The sequence below is a fragment of the Brassica napus genome, chromosome A10 (genome assembly GCF_020379485.1).
Source record: "Brassica napus cultivar Da-Ae chromosome A10, Da-Ae, whole genome shotgun sequence".
NCBI classification, from domain to species: Eukaryota; Viridiplantae; Streptophyta; class Magnoliopsida; order Brassicales; family Brassicaceae; genus Brassica; species Brassica napus.
Window position 1 is genome coordinate 16,118,936 of NC_063443.1, and position 18,924 is coordinate 16,137,859.

The 18,924-nt window shown below is 38.9% G+C and overlaps 5 protein-coding genes across 7 annotated transcripts; 2 read left to right on the plus strand and 3 right to left on the minus strand.

Moving 5' to 3' along the window:
- Positions 1 to 380: 380 nt before the first annotated feature.
- LOC106418215 (4-substituted benzoates-glutamate ligase GH3.12) lies at positions 381 to 3,985 on the minus strand. 3 transcript variants are annotated; one of them, XM_022693568.2, is made up of 5 exons: positions 3,762 to 3,985; positions 2,387 to 2,682; positions 2,204 to 2,305; positions 1,176 to 1,954; positions 381 to 1,069 (listed from the first exon to the last, which is right to left on the minus strand). In XM_022693568.2, exons 2-5 carry the CDS (start codon positions 2,668 to 2,670, stop codon positions 522 to 524), a joined length of 1,713 nt encoding a protein of 570 aa, XP_022549289.1. In that variant the 5' UTR covers positions 2,671 to 2,682; positions 3,762 to 3,985; the 3' UTR covers positions 381 to 521. The 3 variants fall into 3 exon arrangements, with proteins under 3 accessions (XP_022549289.1, XP_048598316.1, XP_013714332.2); XM_048742359.1 differs by having other exon boundaries at positions 3,744 to 3,872; XM_013858878.3 differs by having other exon boundaries at positions 2,387 to 3,931.
- A 931-nt stretch (positions 3,986 to 4,916) lies between these two features.
- LOC106370613 lies at positions 4,917 to 6,782 on the minus strand. Its single transcript, XM_013810608.3, has 2 exons — positions 6,349 to 6,782; positions 4,917 to 5,873 (listed from the first exon to the last, which is right to left on the minus strand). Exons 1-2 carry the CDS (start codon positions 6,715 to 6,717, stop codon positions 5,082 to 5,084), a joined length of 1,161 nt encoding a protein of 386 aa, XP_013666062.3. The 5' UTR covers positions 6,718 to 6,782; the 3' UTR covers positions 4,917 to 5,081.
- Positions 6,783 to 7,801: 1,019 nt separating this feature from the next.
- LOC111201491 (ADP-ribosylation factor GTPase-activating protein AGD3) lies at positions 7,802 to 13,146 on the plus strand. Its single transcript, XM_022693569.2, has 19 exons — positions 7,802 to 7,980; positions 8,081 to 8,384; positions 8,797 to 8,873; positions 8,979 to 9,079; positions 9,192 to 9,262; positions 9,402 to 9,464; positions 9,572 to 9,616; positions 9,716 to 9,781; positions 9,877 to 9,924; positions 10,043 to 10,138; positions 10,216 to 10,257; positions 10,388 to 10,603; positions 10,679 to 10,810; positions 10,892 to 11,119; positions 11,206 to 11,613; positions 11,700 to 11,845; positions 11,924 to 12,008; positions 12,097 to 12,572; positions 12,655 to 13,146. Exons 2-19 carry the CDS (start codon positions 8,340 to 8,342, stop codon positions 12,788 to 12,790), a joined length of 2,481 nt encoding a protein of 826 aa, XP_022549290.1. The 5' UTR covers positions 7,802 to 7,980; positions 8,081 to 8,339; the 3' UTR covers positions 12,791 to 13,146.
- Positions 13,147 to 13,220: 74 nt separating this feature from the next.
- On the plus strand, positions 13,221 to 15,587 carry LOC111201494 (inactive leucine-rich repeat receptor-like protein kinase CORYNE). The gene is made up of 2 exons (XM_022693572.2): positions 13,221 to 15,115; positions 15,199 to 15,587. Exons 1-2 carry the CDS (start codon positions 14,211 to 14,213, stop codon positions 15,506 to 15,508), a joined length of 1,215 nt encoding a protein of 404 aa, XP_022549293.1. The 5' UTR covers positions 13,221 to 14,210; the 3' UTR covers positions 15,509 to 15,587.
- On the minus strand, positions 15,552 to 18,880 carry LOC111201493 (aspartokinase 1, chloroplastic). The gene is made up of 13 exons (XM_022693571.2): positions 18,386 to 18,880; positions 18,217 to 18,299; positions 18,091 to 18,131; positions 17,768 to 17,922; positions 17,294 to 17,443; positions 17,113 to 17,208; positions 16,920 to 17,036; positions 16,694 to 16,813; positions 16,514 to 16,606; positions 16,315 to 16,431; positions 16,101 to 16,217; positions 15,954 to 16,016; positions 15,552 to 15,882 (listed from the first exon to the last, which is right to left on the minus strand). The coding sequence occupies exons 1-13, from the start codon at positions 18,791 to 18,793 to the stop codon at positions 15,727 to 15,729; spliced, it is 1,716 nt and encodes a 571-aa protein (XP_022549292.1). The 5' UTR covers positions 18,794 to 18,880; the 3' UTR covers positions 15,552 to 15,726.
- Positions 18,881 to 18,924: the final 44 nt, after the last annotated feature.

Consider the following 18,924-nt stretch of genomic DNA (forward strand, 5'->3'; position numbering starts at 1 on the left):
AAAGAAAGAGGTATAAGGAGGGTGATCTGCGAATCGGACTCGTCACAGCTAATCTAAGCCATCGACGCGGGTGGTGAGAAGCCAGAAATCTTTGGAATTGTAGCAGATATTTGTGAGCTGGCTAGCTCTTTTGATGTTATTAATTTTGTTTGGATTCCTAGGGAGAAAAATGTTAATGCTGATAGACTGGCAAAACTTTGTTTGGTAGAGGTTGAAGCTTTTATGGCTGTCAACTAACTCTGTTTCTGATTTAATATAATGGTGTTTCAAAAAAAAAAAAAACCTCTTTAGGCTTTTCTTGGGCTTTTGTAAGCCCATTACTATGTATATCCGTTTGCAACCACTCTGTTTCATAGAATGCTCTGTTTTCTCGAGTAAAATAGACTTGGAAATTGTCAAAGTTTGCATTATTGTGTTCCAAATTTTACAGATGAATTTCAAATAAGGCATTAATCAAAAAAATTCAGAAAGCTTTCTACACAGCACATGCACATGTATGTTTATTGGCTGCTAACCTGATTTCAAGAACTAAAGAATTTGGCAACCACACGATCCTCCATGAGCTCTAAAGCCTTTCCTGATTTAATGCATCTAGGAGTCTTGTACTGACCAGTGGAAGCACCTTGGTTGATAAAAAAGTCCATGAGAGACTCAAACGTCCCTTTATCCACCACTCTTATCTCCAAAGGCCCCACTGATCCATCTTTGAACCTACATCTCTTGTAAACATTGTCAAGCGAATCCTCCATCACTGAACAACACTTGGAGAACACCTCTTCATTGAGTTCCAAATGATTGTTCCCCCCTTTGGCCTTTACTTCCACATAAAGCACGTAATGACCAGGAAATGTTGAGGTGTCCGCATAGCTGGTGAAGTCTTCAAGAAAGAGATCTGACGAATCAAGAACAAGCTTAGCTTGACTCACTGCCTTAAATAGATCTTCCTCGTTGGTTTTGTCTGAATCGATGCTCAAGACGACGTTCTCTCTTCTTACAAACCTAAACTGAGGTGCATTGTTGTAAAAACCAGTCACCAAGAGAACATCTCCCACTCTCATTCTATACAATCCTGTAAAATAAAATAAAACAAACCATAAGAAAAAAAGATTTAAATATATTTTAAAGTCATTTTTTTTATCAATATATTTTTAAGTCATTATGGTTTTTAAACTCACCGGCGAAGTTTGTGACGACAGGTTCATAAGTGCACCCAACTTTCACATCATGAAGGTCGACCACATCACGTTTCTCTCCATCCATCGTTATGAACTCAAAGTAAGACATGTTAGGCATGAACGCATAAGAAACATCTTCAGGTTTGCACAGAGGATCTACATTGATCCCGAACGTAGTCTCCGAAGAGCCGTAAGTCGTTGACACGAGAGGCAAGTCGCTGCAATAGTAGTTCAACGTGGGAACATACTGTCCCATTGAACCCGTAACAACGGTCTCAATATACTTAGTGTTGGGCCAGATTCTTGTGACTATACCTTTCCAAGAACTCTGGTTGCAGATAGTCTCAATCGTGTCTGCCAAGTCAGGACGTGGTCCACCAAGGACCAAAGACACTGAACTACGACAACCGAGGTCCGTGATCCACTCGCTGAGACGGCCTGATCTGATGTTTGAACACAACTCTTCCCAGTAAGTTTCGAGGAACTTGATTGCTCGGACCATGACTGAAGCGAAGATGGAACCCATTCTCACAACCTCGTCGCGTTGGAGCAAGCCGCATAGCAAATGGCAGTAGAGACTTTGTGTGTTGTTGGAACATAAGATGACTTCATCAGGGCTTGTGTACGAGTAGTACCAGTTGGATGGTCGGTTCGTGAAATAGTCGCTCTTGAAGTAGCTGCTGGTTGCGACTCGAGCGAGTAAGCCAGAAGGAGTCTTGGTTTCTTGTTTAGTGAAGAGAAACATCATCCCTTTTCCTTCCTCCAAGCCTTTCACATGCCTAGACAGAACCAAAAAAATCATCATTATTGGTCTGATCATAGATAATGGTTAAAACAATACAAGAAAAAACTAGTACTTAAAATAATGATGTTTTAGTTTTTTTGTTTATATTTGAAAAATTGATGTTTGGATTTTAATTAATACTTAGTTGATACACTTTATTATAACAAAATTTAATTCTTTTTAATATACATGAATTTTTTTTTAAATCAATATTTCAATCTTTCAAATACAGTATTTGACTTACTTGGTTATAACATGCATACGAAGATCGTATGCAAATGTTAAATTGTCCAAGTACTTGTTGTTCCATGGCATCATCTTTTGTGCTCCTCCTGAAGTTCCCGAACTATACAAAAATAGAATTCAAGAAATTAGTTTTACAAGAACCAAGATAATTAGTAGAGGCTAGAGAGAGTTTCGTTTGTACCTTAGCAAGAAACCCGTAATAGGGCGAGCAGATATGACATCTGACGACTCTCCATTAACGACACGGTCGATATCAGGCTTAATATCTTCATAGGACACGACCGGTACGTTCTTCTTGAAGAGCTTTTTATCGAACCTATCCATGTTAAAACGTTGGAGGTACTCTGTTTTTAGGTTAGGTGTGATTATCTCCTCCAACACATTGTCTTGTATCTCCTTCACGTTGGACGTTAAATCCTTCAGCGTCGCATCCCATGTTTCGTCGTTGTTGGAGATTGGCTTCATTTTTGGTTCTCTCTATTTGATATGAAGATAGAGAGTGAATGTTTTTTTGTTGGGTATGATTTTTTGTTGATGATATGATAAAAAGTGAATGCTTAAGTCCTATATATAGCAAAAGTATTGGAAGTTTGGGGTCATTGTTTAGATGATTAACTATAGAAAAGTCGTAAGTGAAAAGCACAACTTGATCGATATGTTTAATTGATTAGACGACTTAGACCTCACCGTGTGAACGATTCCATGCCATATTATATACGTACGTGTAGTGTATGAGAAGAGTAATGATATAGAAACTTCAGGAATATGACAAGAAACTGATTTTGTCAAAGACAATATAATTGAAGTTACATGGAAAGATACAGCTTAACTAATTCCTGGGGGTTCTAATTAAGGACCATTGTATAGACTTAACAATGTGGAATGAACGTTAATGATACGAATCTTAGGCATCTGAGAATTCATGGTCAGCGACAATTCTTAAGATCAATCGTTAGAAGGTGTTTCACATATGTTTTTTTGTCATATACATATGTTTAGTTGATATTTTTTTATAAAAAGAATTCAATAAATTTTGATTTTTCAGTTTGGTTTGACACTTTGACATATCCACGCTTGTAAAATTACGAAAGTATTTATTTATTTAAAATAATTTGAGATAAGTTTTTGGTAGCCATTTATCATGTAGCCAAGTATTCGACCGTCAACATTCTGCGACTTGTGGAATAAAATATAAGGATCAACACAGGAAAACGTGGAGAAATTAAGGGAAAATCGACAAGAAATTTCTTTATGCATTGTTCTTCCAAATTAAGTTGAAACTTCTGTTGAAGAAAATAATATTCATACACAAAGACCCCATTGATAGTTCACTTTATATATTTTTTTGTTGGTCAACCAATACAAAACTATTTAGCTGGGATTCGTGTGAGTCGTGACGAAGGTCTAGAAATTACAAACGAAGTTTCAATACAAGAATATTCAATCGGAAACCTTGTTGTTTCTGTGATAAGTATAGTTTTAAATTTTTTATTTTGTTGAAACAAGTAAAGATAATCAGAAAAGCAAACGAAACTTACGCAGGACTTTAAACTCACCTGGAGTAGACTATTCTCTCTTCTCCATGTTGATTCACACACAATGGAGCAGAAAATTGTGAAAATGTATTAAATCAAACAAATGTAAAAAATAAAAAATATCAAGAAACACAATAGCGCAGTACGAAAGAGTGATATTATATGGTTCTCACGATATCTCCAATCGTAGTCTTATCCGACCTAACAGTACTATGTTTTTTTGTTTAAACAAAAAAAACGAAATATTGTTAAATTATCTTCAACTGGTACTAATGCGTTTTTAGTCCAAGAAAGGAAAAACAAATAAATTAATTATTGTCCTTTTCTCATATTAATAATGTCTATTTTTCACATTCATGGCTATGAAATATATTTTCCCATTCCACTAACTCTATTCCATTTTTCTTAAACCTAAGTTTTAATTTTTTGTTGACAAATATAAAATGATTTATTCAGAATAATTTAAATTTAAATATAGAATTATAAAATACTTATAGTGATATTTATATATTATTTATTTATTCAGAATAATTTAAATTTAGTAACAAATGATTTAGAAACTGATGTTTGATCATGTTCCCAACATTTAATCGATCTGTTAGAACTTAGAAGTCAAAATATTTAATAGAAATGATTTTGACCTTCAAACTAAAGCCTTAAAATAGTGGACTTTATCAAGTTGGGACCTTGAGGGATATTGCTGAGAAACACTCTGGAAAAAGAAAACCAGATTCCAAGTAATTTTCAGTGTTGAAAGTCACTATTTAATTAGCAACAAGATTTTAGGTTCTATTTCTTAATGACTTTCAGTTTAGTCTGGTCTGACGTGGTCACGTGGGTTAGGTAAAGCCTTCTCCATCTTCTACTGTAAGTCTCTTTTTATTTTTGGACAACCTACTATAAGTCCTCTAATTTAGTTTTTTTTGTCGACCTCAAATTTAGTTTAATAATACACAAACCTGAACAAAGTCACCAGACTTCAGTATCAAATTTAGTTTAATAATACACAAACCTGAACAAAGTCACCAGACTTCAGTACCGAGTGAAGACAGCTTGTTAAAGCCTTTTAATGCCCGACAGGAGTCTTTCAGTTGGGTATATAAGCAAAATCTTTGAAGCAATTAAATGGAACCCAAGATTTGGTTCATAGCAGTCAAAGATTAGAACTTGTTGAAATGAATCGAAAGAAACTTATAATAAAATGACTTTTTAGAAAGCAAGGAATCATAGCCAGTCTCAAAGGCAAACTGCTTTGAGTTTTTTTCTTACAAAGTTGTCTTACATAAGACTGCTAGAAGACGCTACATGTTTTGCAACTGACCCCAAACCAAACCGAGTTATCTAGACATCAGTTTCATCTACACTTTGCTTGGCACGATATTGACGACCGTTCCTTTGGAAACTGTTGCAGCTCTCTGATTCTCCTATTTCAGTATCACCACCTTCTGTTTCACATGGTCTCTCATCTTCTGCCACATGACCAGCTACAACAGGCTTCGTCTCACTACAGTTGCTACCGCCTTCTCTGACGTCCTCGGTCTTCTTCTGCGGAACAAAGGAGACTTTCTTGAATGATTCTGACTCTAAACTTTCTAATCCTTCCGCATCCTTGGGGAAGTCGGTGTACTCTTGTGTTTGGGACTTCTCATTCAATTCCGAAGATGGATCAAAGCTGTAACAGGTGTACTTGGAAGGATTTATCAAGTAATCCGGTACCTGAGCACCACTTCTACTCCGAGGCAATGCGCTTTTTAAGGAGGCAGCAACTGAATAATTATCTTCAGGCTCCTTCGATGTTTCTTCAGAGACATCAAACCTGACTCGCTTACTTGTCCTCGCTTCAGAATCTGAACTATTCTCCTTCCTTTTGAGTATAGGTTTCGGTGGCACAGATTTAGAAGACTCTTCTGGGTGCGGTGTTGGCTCTTTACTCTTCGAGGGGATAAAGCCAGAAGGGCTAGACTTGTTGGCCTCGAGTTCATCTTCCTTCAGCCTAATTTTTGCAGCAGCATGGTTAGCACGAGGATCACGAATCCGCATACCACACGGTCTGGAAATGACATCTTCCATAGACACGCCTTTACCAACATCCTCTTTCCCTAGTGCGACCTTATCATACTCATCTTCTTCGTCCTGCGTCAAGAAGCAAAAAATTTCAAGCCGTGAGGAATTGTTTCAATGGTTTAAAAAAAAACAAAATTGTTTCACAGCAAAAGGCAAAGAAAACAATGCTCAGTATCAAAGAAAACGAGATGTTCTCCTACTAAGTCTAAAAATTGAAAATTCAAGAACCTTTTAATTTGCGAAAGAACTAGAAAATTTAGGCTACCCTTCTTCTTAACCCTAAGCTAAATCTCTCCTGGAGATTAAAGTTAATTCAAACTGATATGAGCCTTGGCCTAAATCTTCTAGTTCTTTCTCGTGTGAACAAAGGTTCATATCAAGATCATTGTGTTGACAACTCACATACTACAAAACTCTATTATCTTCCAAGATAATGATATGAATACATATGAATCCAATTGTTCCCTAGTTTTACTTAAGCTAATATGAGTAGGCGTTTCCTTATTTCCACAATCCTTGCCTAACCAAAAACAATTGATTATACCTCATCGTCGAGGGTACGGTCAAGGCCCATGGATGCTCTGATGCTCCAATCGTCATCATCACCATCAAACTCCTCGTCACCGCCTTCCTCTCCCTCCTTCCGATCAGTGCTCGAGATCCTCTGCTGTCTCAGAATCTCGTCGAACGATGACGCACAAGGCATCTCTTCCCTATCGTACGACGCGAGCTGCTCTCGCTTCCACTCCCGCTTCTCCACTTCTGCGCCGGAGAGAGACCACACCGAGCTCGATTGCGTTTGCCGCAGCGGCGCCGCAGAAGACGTGGAGGTAGTAGTAGAAGACGTGGAGCGGGAGAAGGCGAGAGATCCGAAGATCTTCTCGACGCGAGACTGAAAATCTTCGCCGGCCATCACAGATCGATTTGGGGAAGAAAGTAAAACCGCCTTGTGCGTGATCTCTTCTGATTGTATTTAATTTAAGAAGATGAAATAAATTTAAACTTATAAATGGGCTTTTTTTATCTCGCTCTTGGGCCCATTATTGGCCTATTTGAGTTTTCAAGTCCGTCACTGTTTTTATTTGTTCTTGATATCCTCGGAAGGAATATTTTTGGGTTTGTAACAAACTTAAAGATAAAACAAAAAGATTTTACAACTGTGGGCCTGTTTCAAGTCTAATGAAATGAAAGAGGGGACAGCTAGAAAGGAAAAAGAGATCACATAGTAGTACTAGTATTAGATTAGTAGGTCGGAAATAATATGAGAGAGAAACATAAGTATAGGATATGATAACTAGAAAGACCAGAGTCATCAGATAGAATATAGATTAGGTCAAGCTGAAAAATATTAACAAGTTGGTTACTTTGATGATGATAACGTTGACCAAAAAAGGATTGATATATTTCTTTTACCTAAGTATCTAAATTTACATGTCCACACTAGACTGGATACATGAATATTACGAAGGAGAAACTTTCATCCAAGGATAAGCGAATACCGATTGGTTTGAACAAAGATTGATTGCAAAACTATGTTTAACACGATCTTTGGGCTAAAAGGTGTATATGATCGGTGATGATTAAACAATTTTCTAGCAGCTGTACAATTTATCATAATTTATGATTAAACAATGTGAATTTGAATCTCATATTCGACTGTAAAGTCTGCCAACAACAAAAAAGTAAAAGATGTTGGTGTCCATTTTTTCTAAATTAACTCCCTTTTCTTTTTGCTTTACCATTTTTTTCCACCCTATAATAAGAGATTTATTTTATTTTTGTAAAGAAATTTTAAAAATATCTTTAATTATTTATACCCCACGGACCACTCTCTCTGTCTCTCCGGAACAAAAGGTAATGGAGAAGCAACCAGAGCACGGGTCCCACACCCCCTTAGCTATTATCATTACTCCACTCATAAGGATTGCGTTCACTACACGCGCATCGTTAACTCGCACTACATAACTTCACACGCGTATTAAAACGCGTAAGAAACGGGAGTCCTTGTTTTCTCAGATGACGACCACAGTCAGACCTCTCTCTCTACTCCTTTCCCTCTTCTTTTAATGTTACAACCTTGAAACGACGCCGTCTCTTACCAACCTTCTCCATCTCCGGCGGTAATAATACGACACAGTTTCGCCGCCTTTTCGGTTAAAAAAATATCACGAAGACGGTGAAGTTCTTTTCTTTCTTTTGTCTCTCTTCTCTACTCCCGAGACACTTGCATCTAAAAAAACCACAACTGTTTTTTTTTTCTCTCGATTTCACTGAAGGTTTCGTCTAGACAAAAAAAAAACAGCTCGAATTACGCTAAGCTCAAGTCTTGGGAAGATCACCGGACTTTGGTTTCTTTTGTCAGTTCGGGAAGTTTAGGTTGGAGGGGGAAAGAGGATCTCAGTTTTTTTTTCTTTTTGGGAGACATAGTTGTCTTTAGCTTTTAGTTTTTTTTTTTTTGTTTTTGTTTGGTTTCTTCCGTGTGATGTTAACTGGTGTTTGGGTCGAAGAAGAAAGGGAAGTAATCATTTGCTCAAAATGCATTTCACAAAGCTTGATGACTCTCCCATGTTCCGCAAACAGGTTTGTTTCTACATATCTTGGTCTCTTTCACCTTTGTCCTCACCTGTTGAGTCTTTTAGCGTCTCAGGTTAGAGTTTGGTGTCATATCGAGCAAGATTTATCCTTTAGGTTGTGAAAAGATACAAACTTTGGAGACATTAGGATGTGGTAATGTCTGGAATTTTGGGGTTTCACCGACATTTATACCCCTAAACTACTAGAATGGGACTTCTGTGTAATCTTCTTACTTGTATTCTCATGCTCACTGTTTTAATTGGAGTTCTTGCTATATATATACTCTAGAGATGAGCAGAAAAGATTACAACTTTTGATGTAAAGAGAGTTACTAGCGTAGCTCAAGTTCTGTCCAAAACCTGTTCTTACTGTGTTACTCGGGGTTTCCATATTGATAAGTTTTTTTTTATTGAAACAGTTACAAAGCATGGAGGAGAGTGCAGAAATATTACGGGAAAGAAGTCTAAAGTTTTACAAAGGATGCCGTAAATACACGTATGCTCTAAATTTTCGCAAATATGTAGGATTGTAGATGTACTTCTGGCTCAAACAGACATGAGAACATGTCTTCTAACACATAGATTGTCCCTGATTTGTCAGTGAAGGGTTAGGCGAGGCATATGATGGAGACATTGCTTTCGCAAGTGCTCTTGAAACATTTGGTGGTGGCCATAATGATCCCATTAGTGTGGCTTTTGGAGGTATGCCTGACTGCAAATAACTCTTAAGTAGCATATATCTGGTGAAAATTGGAAAATAAAACTAGTTTAATCTAAGGTGCTAATACTAATAGACTCTAACTTGCCGTGACAGGACCTGTGATGACGAAATTTACAATTGCGTTGAGGGAAATTGGGACGTATAAGGAAGTTCTCCGGTCACAGGTATGCTAATAGTTTTGTCTTATTTCACTGGAAATGGTCTTTACATAGATTGCTTCACCTTTAGACATTGTAATAGATTTCCAAATTAGATCAAGTCTTATCAGTCCAGGTACTTATTTTGATGAGTTCTCATTGTCAGGTGGAACATATTCTGAATGACAGATTACTTCAATTTGCCAATATGGACTTGCATGAGGTTAAGGTACAAAGCTTCTTTCTCTCTTCTTGGGCCTGCTTTGGATAGTCCAGATATTTCTTTTTCCCATTTGGATATGTAATCCTGAGAGATCTTTTTCTTTTCCTCTACAGGAAGCTCGAAAGCGCTTTGACAAAGCTAGCCTTACCTATGATCAGGTATCCCTATGGTCAGGGTTTTCTTCTTCGTGTTCTTGACTCTGTTGGTTTCTGTTTCTAGTTTCGAAGTTAACTGATTAAGTTTCTATTGTGCTTTAGGCCCGTGAGAAGTTTCTATCGTTGAGGAAAGGTACTAAAAGTGACGTTGCTGCTGCTTTAGAACAGGTATGGTGCATAACTTTAGTTGTTCCTAACATTTGAATATCAAGTATTTAGTTTTTTTTTGTCTGTGTGTCACTAACATATTTCGACACTGTCAGGAACTTCACACTTCGAGGTCTATGTTTGAGAAAGCTCGATTCAACCTTGTAATATTCTTTTGTTTGATCTTGGTTATTAATTTCAAATCAATATACCCTCTTGTCACATTAATGCTAATGTTGGAATAATCTTTTGTTTTCTTTGGTTTCCCTTATTCATGCTCAGGTGACTACTCTCTCAAATGTTGAAGCTAAGAAAAGATTTGAATTTTTGGAAGCAGTCAGCGGAACGATGGATGCACATCTTCGCTACTTCAAACAGGTAAGTTTGTTAGCTTCTTCAGAATATTAAAATAGTCTGAGAAGATTTGTGTTAAATCTGAATGTGGTTACTTTCAGGGTTACGAGTTACTCCATCAGATGGAACCATATATCAACCAGGTCCGTTTAGTTCTATGAACTTTTCTAAGATCATTTATGAGTTTTAACATGTTATTAATGTGCTGAGAACGCTTTGATAGTAGCATTTAGGAAACTATTTATACTTCAACTCTTTTTTTTATTTTTGCAGGTGTTGACCTATGCACAACAGTCCAGAGAGAGATCAAATTATGAACAAGCAGCACTTGACGAGAAGATGCAGGAGTACAAAAGACAGGTTGATCGAGAGAGCAGGTATGGTTCAAACAGTGCTAATGGATCCCCAAATGGAGATGGCATACAAGCGATTGGTAGAAGCTCACACAAAATGATAGACGCCGTTATGCAATCTGCCGCAAGGGGAAAGGTTTAATTTAATATCCTCTTAACATATGAATGAGACACCTCACAAGAATGTTATTAACGTTTCATGGTACTTCAGGTGCAAACAATACGGCAAGGTTATCTCTCTAAACGCTCTTCAAACTTGAGAGGAGACTGGAAAAGACGGTTCTTTGTTCTTGACAGCCGTGGAATGCTGTATTATTACCGGAAACAATGTAGCAAGCCATCTGTGAGTTTGTGTCTAGTGCAATGCAATATCTTCTTGAACTATTCTTTGCACACTCTTTGACTTAGTTGAGTTGATGTTTAGGGGTCTGGGAGCCAGCTCTCTGGACAGAGAAACAGCTCCGAGCTTGGGTCTGGACTTCTAAGCAGGTGGCTTTCTTCGAATAATCATGGTGGAGGAGTGCATGATGAGAAGTCTGTAGCTCGTCATACAGTGAACTTGCTTACCTCAACAATTAAAGTAGACGCTGATCAGTCAGATCTGAGGTTTTGCTTTAGGATCATTTCACCTTCAAAAAACTACACATTGCAGGTTTGATTCAGAGAGTGTTTGTTTGTTGCTGCCTTTAGACCTTCAATAGTTTTCACTCAGTGATAACTTATTGTTTGTCAGTGCAGGCTGAGAGCGCACTCGATCAAATGGATTGGATAGAAAAGATCACTGGGGTGATTGCATCACTGCTTAGTTCTCAGGTCCCTGGTAGCCCCATGGAAAGTGGCCACCACCGGTCTGCTAGTGAAAGTAGCTCATATGAAAGTTCTGAATATGATCATCCCACTACTGATGAGTTTGTATGTGAGAGGAGCTTTATGGGGTACAATGAAAGGTCATCTAGAAATTTCCAGCCGCAACGGTCCATTAGAAAGGGTGAGAAGCCCATTGATGTCCTGAGAAAAGTCTTTGGGAATGACAAGTGTGCGGATTGTGGAGCTCCAGAGCCAGACTGGGCTTCTTTAAACCTAGGTGTTCTTGTTTGTATTGAGTGTTCTGGTGTTCACCGAAACCTTGGTGTGCATATATCAAAGGTATGTGATAGAAGAATCTGAACATTGATGGACCTTAAGTTTGAAATCAGTTTAGAGCAATCTGAAAATTTGGCTGTTGGTTACAGGTTAGGTCACTCACTCTGGATGTGAAAGTATGGGAACCTTCTGTTATAACTTTGTTCCAAGCTCTTGGGAATAATTTTGCAAACACGGTCTGGGAGGAGCTGCTTCATTCAAGGAGCGCCTTCCATGTTGATCCAGGCTTAACAGGGTAAAACATTCGCTTATAATTCAAGTGTTGACACCTCTCATCCAAAGCTATAAGAACCTTAATCACAAGAATGTGCAGGTCTGATAAATCAAGAGTGCTGGTTACAGGAAAACCTAGCTATGCTGATATGATATCTGTCAAGGAGAAGTATATACAGGCAAAGGTTTGTAATCATCTTCTCTTTATTTGATTCCTTATGTCAGAGATAAGTGTGAAGCTTGTTTCATAGTTTTTTGTTTGTCATTTGACAGTATGCTGAGAAGCTATTTGTTCGGAGATCAAGAGACTGTGACTTCCCACAATCAGTTGCACAACAAATGTGGGATGCAGTGTCTGCCAATGATAAAAAGTCTGTTTACCGTCTTATTGTCAACGGTGAAGCGGATGTGAACTCTGTGTATGACCAACCATCTTCCAGCTCTTCGTTAACGCTTTCCAGAGTGATGTTAATACCTGAGAGGCCACCAACGCGCGAGGACGTGCTACTCAAGTTAAGAAACGAGTTGCTCGATAGAACTTCCTCAGGTTTCTCTTCAAGTATTCCACCAGAGGAAACTGGAGGCTGCTCTCTGCTTCACTGTGCTTGCGAGAAAGCAGATATTGGGATGGTGGAGCTTTTGCTGCAGTATGGTGCGAATGTGAACGCTACAGATTCGAGTGGTCAAACGCCGTTGCATTATTGTATTCTCAGAGGCAAAGCGGTAGTTGCAAGACTGCTTCTCACGAGGTGACTTGGCAAAAAAAATCTCCCAACGTATTCTCTTGGTAGATCCTATTGGTAGTAACACAAATTGAGTTAATGTTTGCAGGGGAGCTGACACAGAAGCCGTCAATGGAGAAGGAAAAACGGCTCTCGACATTGCTGCAGAGTCGAAATTTACTGATGCAGAAGTCCTCTCTCTCCTTTCAGAAGCTGCGAACGGTTACAATCACAGACAGTGCTGATGAAAAGGTACAGAAAGAAGCTTAAGAGCATAGAAGTCTTGGGGAGATATGTTTCAATCATTACTTTCAGAAGAAGGGACTTCTAATTGTCCTCATCCTACACTTGTCTCGGGCAAGCTTAGCCTCCATATTATGTATTATTTGATGTTTTGTGATGGATATAGGCTGCTTAATGGGAAGTTATAGTGTATTGTGTTGTGTCGTGTTGTGTGTATTTGATGTTACGATTATAAGCTTGCTCTCCGTTTGTCATGCGTTGTAACGTGTAAGCAACTTGCGGCTTGTTCATTTCTTGCAGAAGTGTTGACCATAAAACGATTCATTAGCTTATATAATCTTATGGTATTGGTTTTGAATCTACCTCCACGAGAATCGTTTCAAAGCTAATAAGATTGTACCAAAGCTGAGAGAGATGATAAACTAACTATACAAGAACAATACCGTCTTTTAAAAACGTGTTCAAATCTGAAAACAAGACCTCACTTAATCACTTTGATACCAAAGCAGAAGCTTTTTAATTATAATTATTGCAAGAACGGTAAAAGGAGAAAAGCAAATTATTCTCAGACAAACAAAGGGAACATCTTTTGTGTAATAATAATCTCACACGCTAAGACAAAGTTGCACACATTCCTAAGCCTCCCTCCCATCCAACGGTTCTACATTTCACTTAGCTTATCTAACTCAACGGTGGAGATCTCCTTCTCGCATTCTCCCCTCTTCACGAAACTCGATGTCTTTGCTTTCGGCCACTCATGACAAAGCAACGAGAGCTGCCTTTCGTACGCGTACGTGGCGACGGGACCCATGTTTACCAAGGACCGTCTGACATACGAGGTCCCACTCTAAGGCGGGAACCCATTTTTCCTCTTTTCTTGTATTCTTTTGCGTGCAAGTGTAACAAGGATGGTCATGCTTTTTGTGAGGAGAGAGAGAGAGAGAGAGTTCACGGTCTCGCAGATACTGTTTCTTGAAAAGAGAGTGTGTGTTGTTTCGTTTGTGTGTCTCTGTCTGGTTGATAGATAGTTTTGCTTGTTTTGTTCATCGTTTCAACCACAAGATATGTAGAAACCAAGGGAGAAAAAAAAACATCATTGAAGTTTGTTCTTTTGATTATTTTGAGACATAGTTTGAGTTTCTGTTTGTAGCTTCATGGAAAATTTCGGTTTTTTTTTTTTAATTGTGGAGGAAAAGAGGGAGAATTTTCAGATAAGAATCTTTGAGCCAATGGTAAAGATTTTGAATTGAAGATTCCTTTTTTTTCTTTCTCTTTTCTCATTGGTTTTCTCGAGAATATATTGTGTGGGTTTGGGAGAAGGAAGAGAGAGCTTCACTGTAGTATTAAAAAGACTTCACTTTTCTGCTTCTTTTAGCTTTGAACACAGCTTCAGCTTTTGTGTCCGAATCTTGAAAAACTTATATGCTTTTTTCTTTCTCTTCAATGGAGCAAAGAAGAAGAAAGAGATATTGCAACACTGTCTATCTCCTCTTGTTCATCCTCTTAGTCTTCTCTTCAATAACAACCTCAAGCGCAAGTTGTCGGCGAAGAGCTGTGAAACACTTATCCACAGCTCCACCTTCATCTACACCACTGGAGTCCAAAATCACTTCAAAGGTTATTGCTATTAGCATCGTTTCAGGGGTTTTAACAGGGTTGGTCTCGGCCTTAGCGTTAGCTTTCTTGGTCCGTTGCACTGTCAAGTACCTGAAACAGACGCCAATTCTCAAAGGCCCTGTGGTGTTTTCCCCTAAGATCACACCCAAGTCTCTTCACGCAGCTCTTGCTAATGGTATTCAGTTGCTCGGCTCAGACCCTAACGGTAAATACTACAAGATGGTGCTTGATAATGGTCTAGTGGTTGCAGTCAAGAGACTAGGCTCGCTTGAAGGAAACGGCGGCTCACCAGAAGCAACTAAGTCGGTTAAGAGAAGGCTGCAGAAGGAGCTTGAGCTTCTTGCTGGGTTAAGAGATAGGAACCTGATGAGTTTAAGAGCTTATGTCCGTGAATCAGATGAGTTCTCTCTGGTCTATGATTACATGCCGAACGGTAGTCTTGAGGATGTGATGACTAAGGTTAGAGCTGAAGAGTTAGAGCTAGGATGGGAGATAAGGCTGAGAGTTGCTGTTGGGATTGTCAAAGGGCTTCAGTATCTCCATTTCAGCTGTGAGCAACAGATTCTTCATTACAACTTGAAACCTGCCAATGTGATGCTAGATTCTGAGTTTGAGCCTCGGCTTGCTGATTGCGGATTGGCCAAGATCATCCCTGCTTCACAGACAGCAGTGTCTTGCTACTCAGCTCCTGAGTCTTCTCAGATTAACAGGTGCTTGCTTAGAATCAACACCAGCACCTTTTGAGTTAAACTCTCTTTTTACTAACATAGGTATGCAAATGATTGTGACACAGATATACAGACAAAAGCGACGTCTTCAGCTTTGGGATGATACTAGGTGTTCTTTTAACCGGGAGAGACCCTACCCTTCCTTTCTCTATAGAAGGTGCAAGCGGAGGGAGCTTAGGACAGTGGCTGAAGCATTTGCAGCAAACGGGAGAAGTGAGGGAAGCATTAGATAAGAGTATTCTTGGAGAGGAAGTGGAGGAAGACGAGATGTTAATGGCTTTAAGGATCACCATTATCTGCCTTTCTGACTTTCCAGCAGATAGGCCTTCAAGTGATGAGCTTGTCCACATGCTTACACAACTGCACAGCTTTTAGTCCAATGCTCTTGTACCAAAACCTATCTGTGAACATATGTAACTGCATCTCAATATATTTCTTCTCTTATTGATTAAAATAGATCACACAAATGGTCCAAGAAATCGTTCTCATACCAAATGAAAAGTGTAAAACAAGTAGTAGACAACAAGCCGTTCTTGATGAACGTAACGTAGAACTCAGAAGCAATACAATGGAAAAATTGCAGATCAGGCAAGTCAATTTTCTACTTGCATTGTCCTAAGAGGTGACCCGTTGCCCAGTCTTGGTTGTATCAATAACTCTGAGAGGTCACCGCTCTCAAAGAAGGATTTGTGAAGTGCCTCAACGCATCCTTCAGCTTCATCATCATTTACTATAAGCGAAATGTTTACCTGCAAGAAATAAAATTTTGTTAGTCGTGTACTTAAAGAGAGTTTTGTTATAAGCAGTGTATTATTATTACCTTGGATGCTCCTTGTGATATCATCTGGACATTGATACCTTTTGTCCAAAGAACATGAAACGCCTGCATGAATTCAAAAAAAAAAACAATTAGGTAAGAAATGTCTTTCTTGATGAGAACATTCAAGGAGGGAAGAGATCTACTAACCCTCTCTAAAATCAGGGAGGAATGTTGAACATTCCCAATCAAAGAGATTATAGCTCTTCCTTTTGAGAGATTCACAACTGCAATTTTCTCAAGTTCCTCTACTACATGATCAAGCTCCTGTTACAAGGGAAAAAACAGATAGAAAAGATCGTTGAGAAAAGCATAATTTATATGGATTGGAAAATAAAGTGTTTGGGATTGAACAAGAACTTGCCTGTTGAATCAGTTCCCTGCTCCAAAGTTTAGACGGATCCAATGTCAGAGATAAACTGACTTCACTAGTGGCAACAACATCTACGGATATTTCAAGGTCCTCAAATATCGAAAATACCTGGCCAAAAGAGTGAGGTTTGCCAAGAAAATGAGTTTCTGAAACTTCAGCCACATAATGAGCTGAAAATGTATATGCTTACCTTAGCAAGAAAGCCAACTTGACCAAGCATTCGGGTGCTTGCTATGTCCAGCATGGTCACATTGCGTTTCAGAACAATGCTCGTTAAAACTGTCTGTATATGAAGAAGAATAAAGTTTTAGTTCTCTGTGAAGGACATGAGCTGCATAAAAAGTAACACAGATTTGGAGAGACTCTATACCTTGGTCATGTCTCTTGTTTTAGTGATGATAGTTCCAGGAGCTTTAGGGTTATAAGAGTTTTTAACCCTAACAGGAATCTCACCCTCTCTTGCTGGCCTCATTGATTGTGGGTGCAAGACCTGCAGCAACAAGTTTACTTTTACTTGCCATATCATTGTACAAATTTTCATGTGTTACCGCTAATAAAAGACTTTGAGTGTTAATTGCATAAGAGTAGAGTGGGACCTGTGCACCAAAATAAGCTAGCTCGGCTGCTTCATCGAATGTTAGAAAGGGTACTGGTGTAGCTCTTTTATAAATAGTAGGGTCACATGTTAGAACACCATCAACATCTTTCCACACCTACTCCAAACAAACATCCAAACTTAACAGAGATGCATACAAAAAAAAACACTGAACTTTAAGACTGTAAAAGAACCTGAATCTCTTGCAAACCCAACGCTTTGCCAATTGTGGTTGCCGTCAAATCACTGCCACCTCTACCCAAGGTGGTGATTGCACCAGTTTTCCAACCCTATTATTGATTTTTAACTAATTAGGCAAACCACACAACAACTTGAAATGCAAATTCTGAAGATTGCAAGCTTTTAGCAAAATACCTTCCCAAGGAAACCCGTTACAATAGGAATAGCAGGATCATGCATCCAATCATCATATAATCTCTTGGCAACAGCTGGATACGTTGCTTCCAAGATATCCCCATTTGTGAAATCATCCGTTGTAATGAAACCAATTTCAAATGCATCATACTGCAAAGTCGACAATCTAGTTAGCTTTGGTTGCGAGCTGGAACAAAAGTGAACATCTCGACCAGCCTCAAAACATGTATTATATATTGTGCTCATGAATGCTCAAACAAAAGTTTACTAACCAATTCAAAGTATATACACTTTTAAACCTGTTCATAATTTTTTTCTCCAACAGATCATTACTGAAACCAAACCGAAATATAGATTGACCATTTCTAGCCTAATCTACCAAGGTATCAATTTTACTAATTAGTCAACAAAACAAAATGTATAAACTACTTCAAAGAGAATGAAACAAATACTAAAATATGATGGTGGACATACCTGGCGTGCCTTGACACCGATTTTATTAAGATAAGCTGCGAAAATCCTTGTAGACAAGCACTCTCCAAAAGAGACTAAGTAGTCTCTGGTTCGAAGTGTCAGCTCCTTCATCATCGCTATACCTTTCAGTAGTTGCTCCAGTTCTTCCAAAAACGCTGCAAAATGTTTTCCCAAATCAACAAAAAAAAGAAAGCAATACATGTAGTAGGCTCTTAGATTATTACCAAACTCATCACAAATGAAACATTAATGAGCCTACTTAAAATAGCAAGAACAAAGCTCCAAGTGTACAAAGTTACATGAGCAAACAATACTATTCTTACATGTAACAACAGAGGGATCGATCTTGAGCTCTTTCACTGTCCTGAAACAACAGAAAAAAACACATTCTTTACCAAAACTAACAGCAAGCAGAGAGAGTGATACTTTAATGTAGAGTGAATCAAAACCTGAGATGCAATTCCTTTATAACGCTCAATTCCTCAATCTCAGATGCATTAGAGACACCACAGCTCACAGCCTTCTCTCCCGCCTAAACTAACCAACAACTCAGAACCTCAAATTCAAAACTTTAAACATCAATAACAAAGTCTAAAGGAGAGAGGTTTCAGACATTACAAGCAAGAGATTGTTGGTTGTCTTCCCCATAGCGGAAAGAACAATGACCGGACTCTCTTCCGGAAACGCCAAAATCAAAACCGCCACCTCCCTCATTCTCTCCGCCGTCGCCACCGAGGATCCACCAAACTTCATCACGCACGTGAATCTCTTCTCGTCCCCCTCCCTCTCCTTTATAACGTCTGTCTTCTCCTCTTCCATAACAGCTCGCACAGTGCCTTTGAGACATGAACCCGAAACATTCCGTGTGCAGGAGGATGAGCCATCTCCAATGGACAACAAGAACTTCCTCGGACATTTCAAAGCTGTGAAACCGACGCGGCTCGGAGAGATCGGTAGCGTCGACGAGTTCCGGTGGCTGGTGAAAAGAGCATTGCAATGACACCGAACCCTAGCAGCCGCCGCCATCGGAGAAGAAGAAGAAGACCGAGAATGTGTATTGATAGAAGTGGAGAGAAATCGTACGGCTCAGACGCCAAAGATGAAAACTTTAAACCCTCCTTTTCAGTTTTACACCTGAAAACGCTGTCGTTTTTATT

What these genes read in the sequence shown, in the direction of transcription:
- LOC106418215 (XM_022693568.2), bottom strand. Translation starts at nt 2,670, where the DNA reads ATGAAGCCAATCTCCAACAACGACGAAACATGGGATGCGACGCTGAAG. An exon ending in CGTATGCATGTTATAACCAA is followed by an intron (nt 1,955 to 2,203) that starts GTAAGTCAAATA and finishes GGTTCTGTCTAG; the next exon opens with GCATGTGAAAGGCTTGGAGG. An exon ending in TGTCGTCACAAACTTCGCCG is followed by an intron (nt 1,070 to 1,175) that starts GTGAGTTTAAAA and finishes TTTATTTTACAG; the next exon opens with GATTGTATAGAATGAGAGTG.
- LOC106370613 (XM_013810608.3), bottom strand. Translation starts at nt 6,717, where the DNA reads ATGGCCGGCGAAGATTTTCAGTCTCGCGTCGAGAAGATCTTCGGATCT. An exon ending in ACCGTACCCTCGACGATGAG is followed by an intron (nt 5,874 to 6,348) that starts GTATAATCAATT and finishes TTCTTGACGCAG; the next exon opens with GACGAAGAAGATGAGTATGA.
- LOC111201491 (XM_022693569.2), top strand. Translation starts at nt 8,340, where the DNA reads ATGCATTTCACAAAGCTTGATGACTCTCCCATGTTCCGCAAACAG. An exon ending in AATCTGCCGCAAGGGGAAAG is followed by an intron (nt 10,604 to 10,678) that starts GTTTAATTTAAT and finishes ATGGTACTTCAG; the next exon opens with GTGCAAACAATACGGCAAGG. An exon ending in GTTGATCCAGGCTTAACAGG is followed by an intron (nt 11,846 to 11,923) that starts GTAAAACATTCG and finishes AAGAATGTGCAG; the next exon opens with GTCTGATAAATCAAGAGTGC.
- LOC111201494 (XM_022693572.2), top strand. Translation starts at nt 14,211, where the DNA reads ATGCTTTTTTCTTTCTCTTCAATGGAGCAAAGAAGAAGAAAGAGATAT. An exon ending in GAGTCTTCTCAGATTAACAG is followed by an intron (nt 15,116 to 15,198) that starts GTGCTTGCTTAG and finishes ATTGTGACACAG; the next exon opens with ATATACAGACAAAAGCGACG.
- LOC111201493 (XM_022693571.2), bottom strand. Translation starts at nt 18,793, where the DNA reads ATGGCGGCGGCTGCTAGGGTTCGGTGTCATTGCAATGCTCTTTTCACC. An exon ending in CAACCAACAATCTCTTGCTT is followed by an intron (nt 18,300 to 18,385) that starts GTAATGTCTGAA and finishes TGGTTAGTTTAG; the next exon opens with GCGGGAGAGAAGGCTGTGAG. An exon ending in GCAGGGAACTGATTCAACAG is followed by an intron (nt 16,218 to 16,314) that starts GCAAGTTCTTGT and finishes CCCTTGTAACAG; the next exon opens with GAGCTTGATCATGTAGTAGA.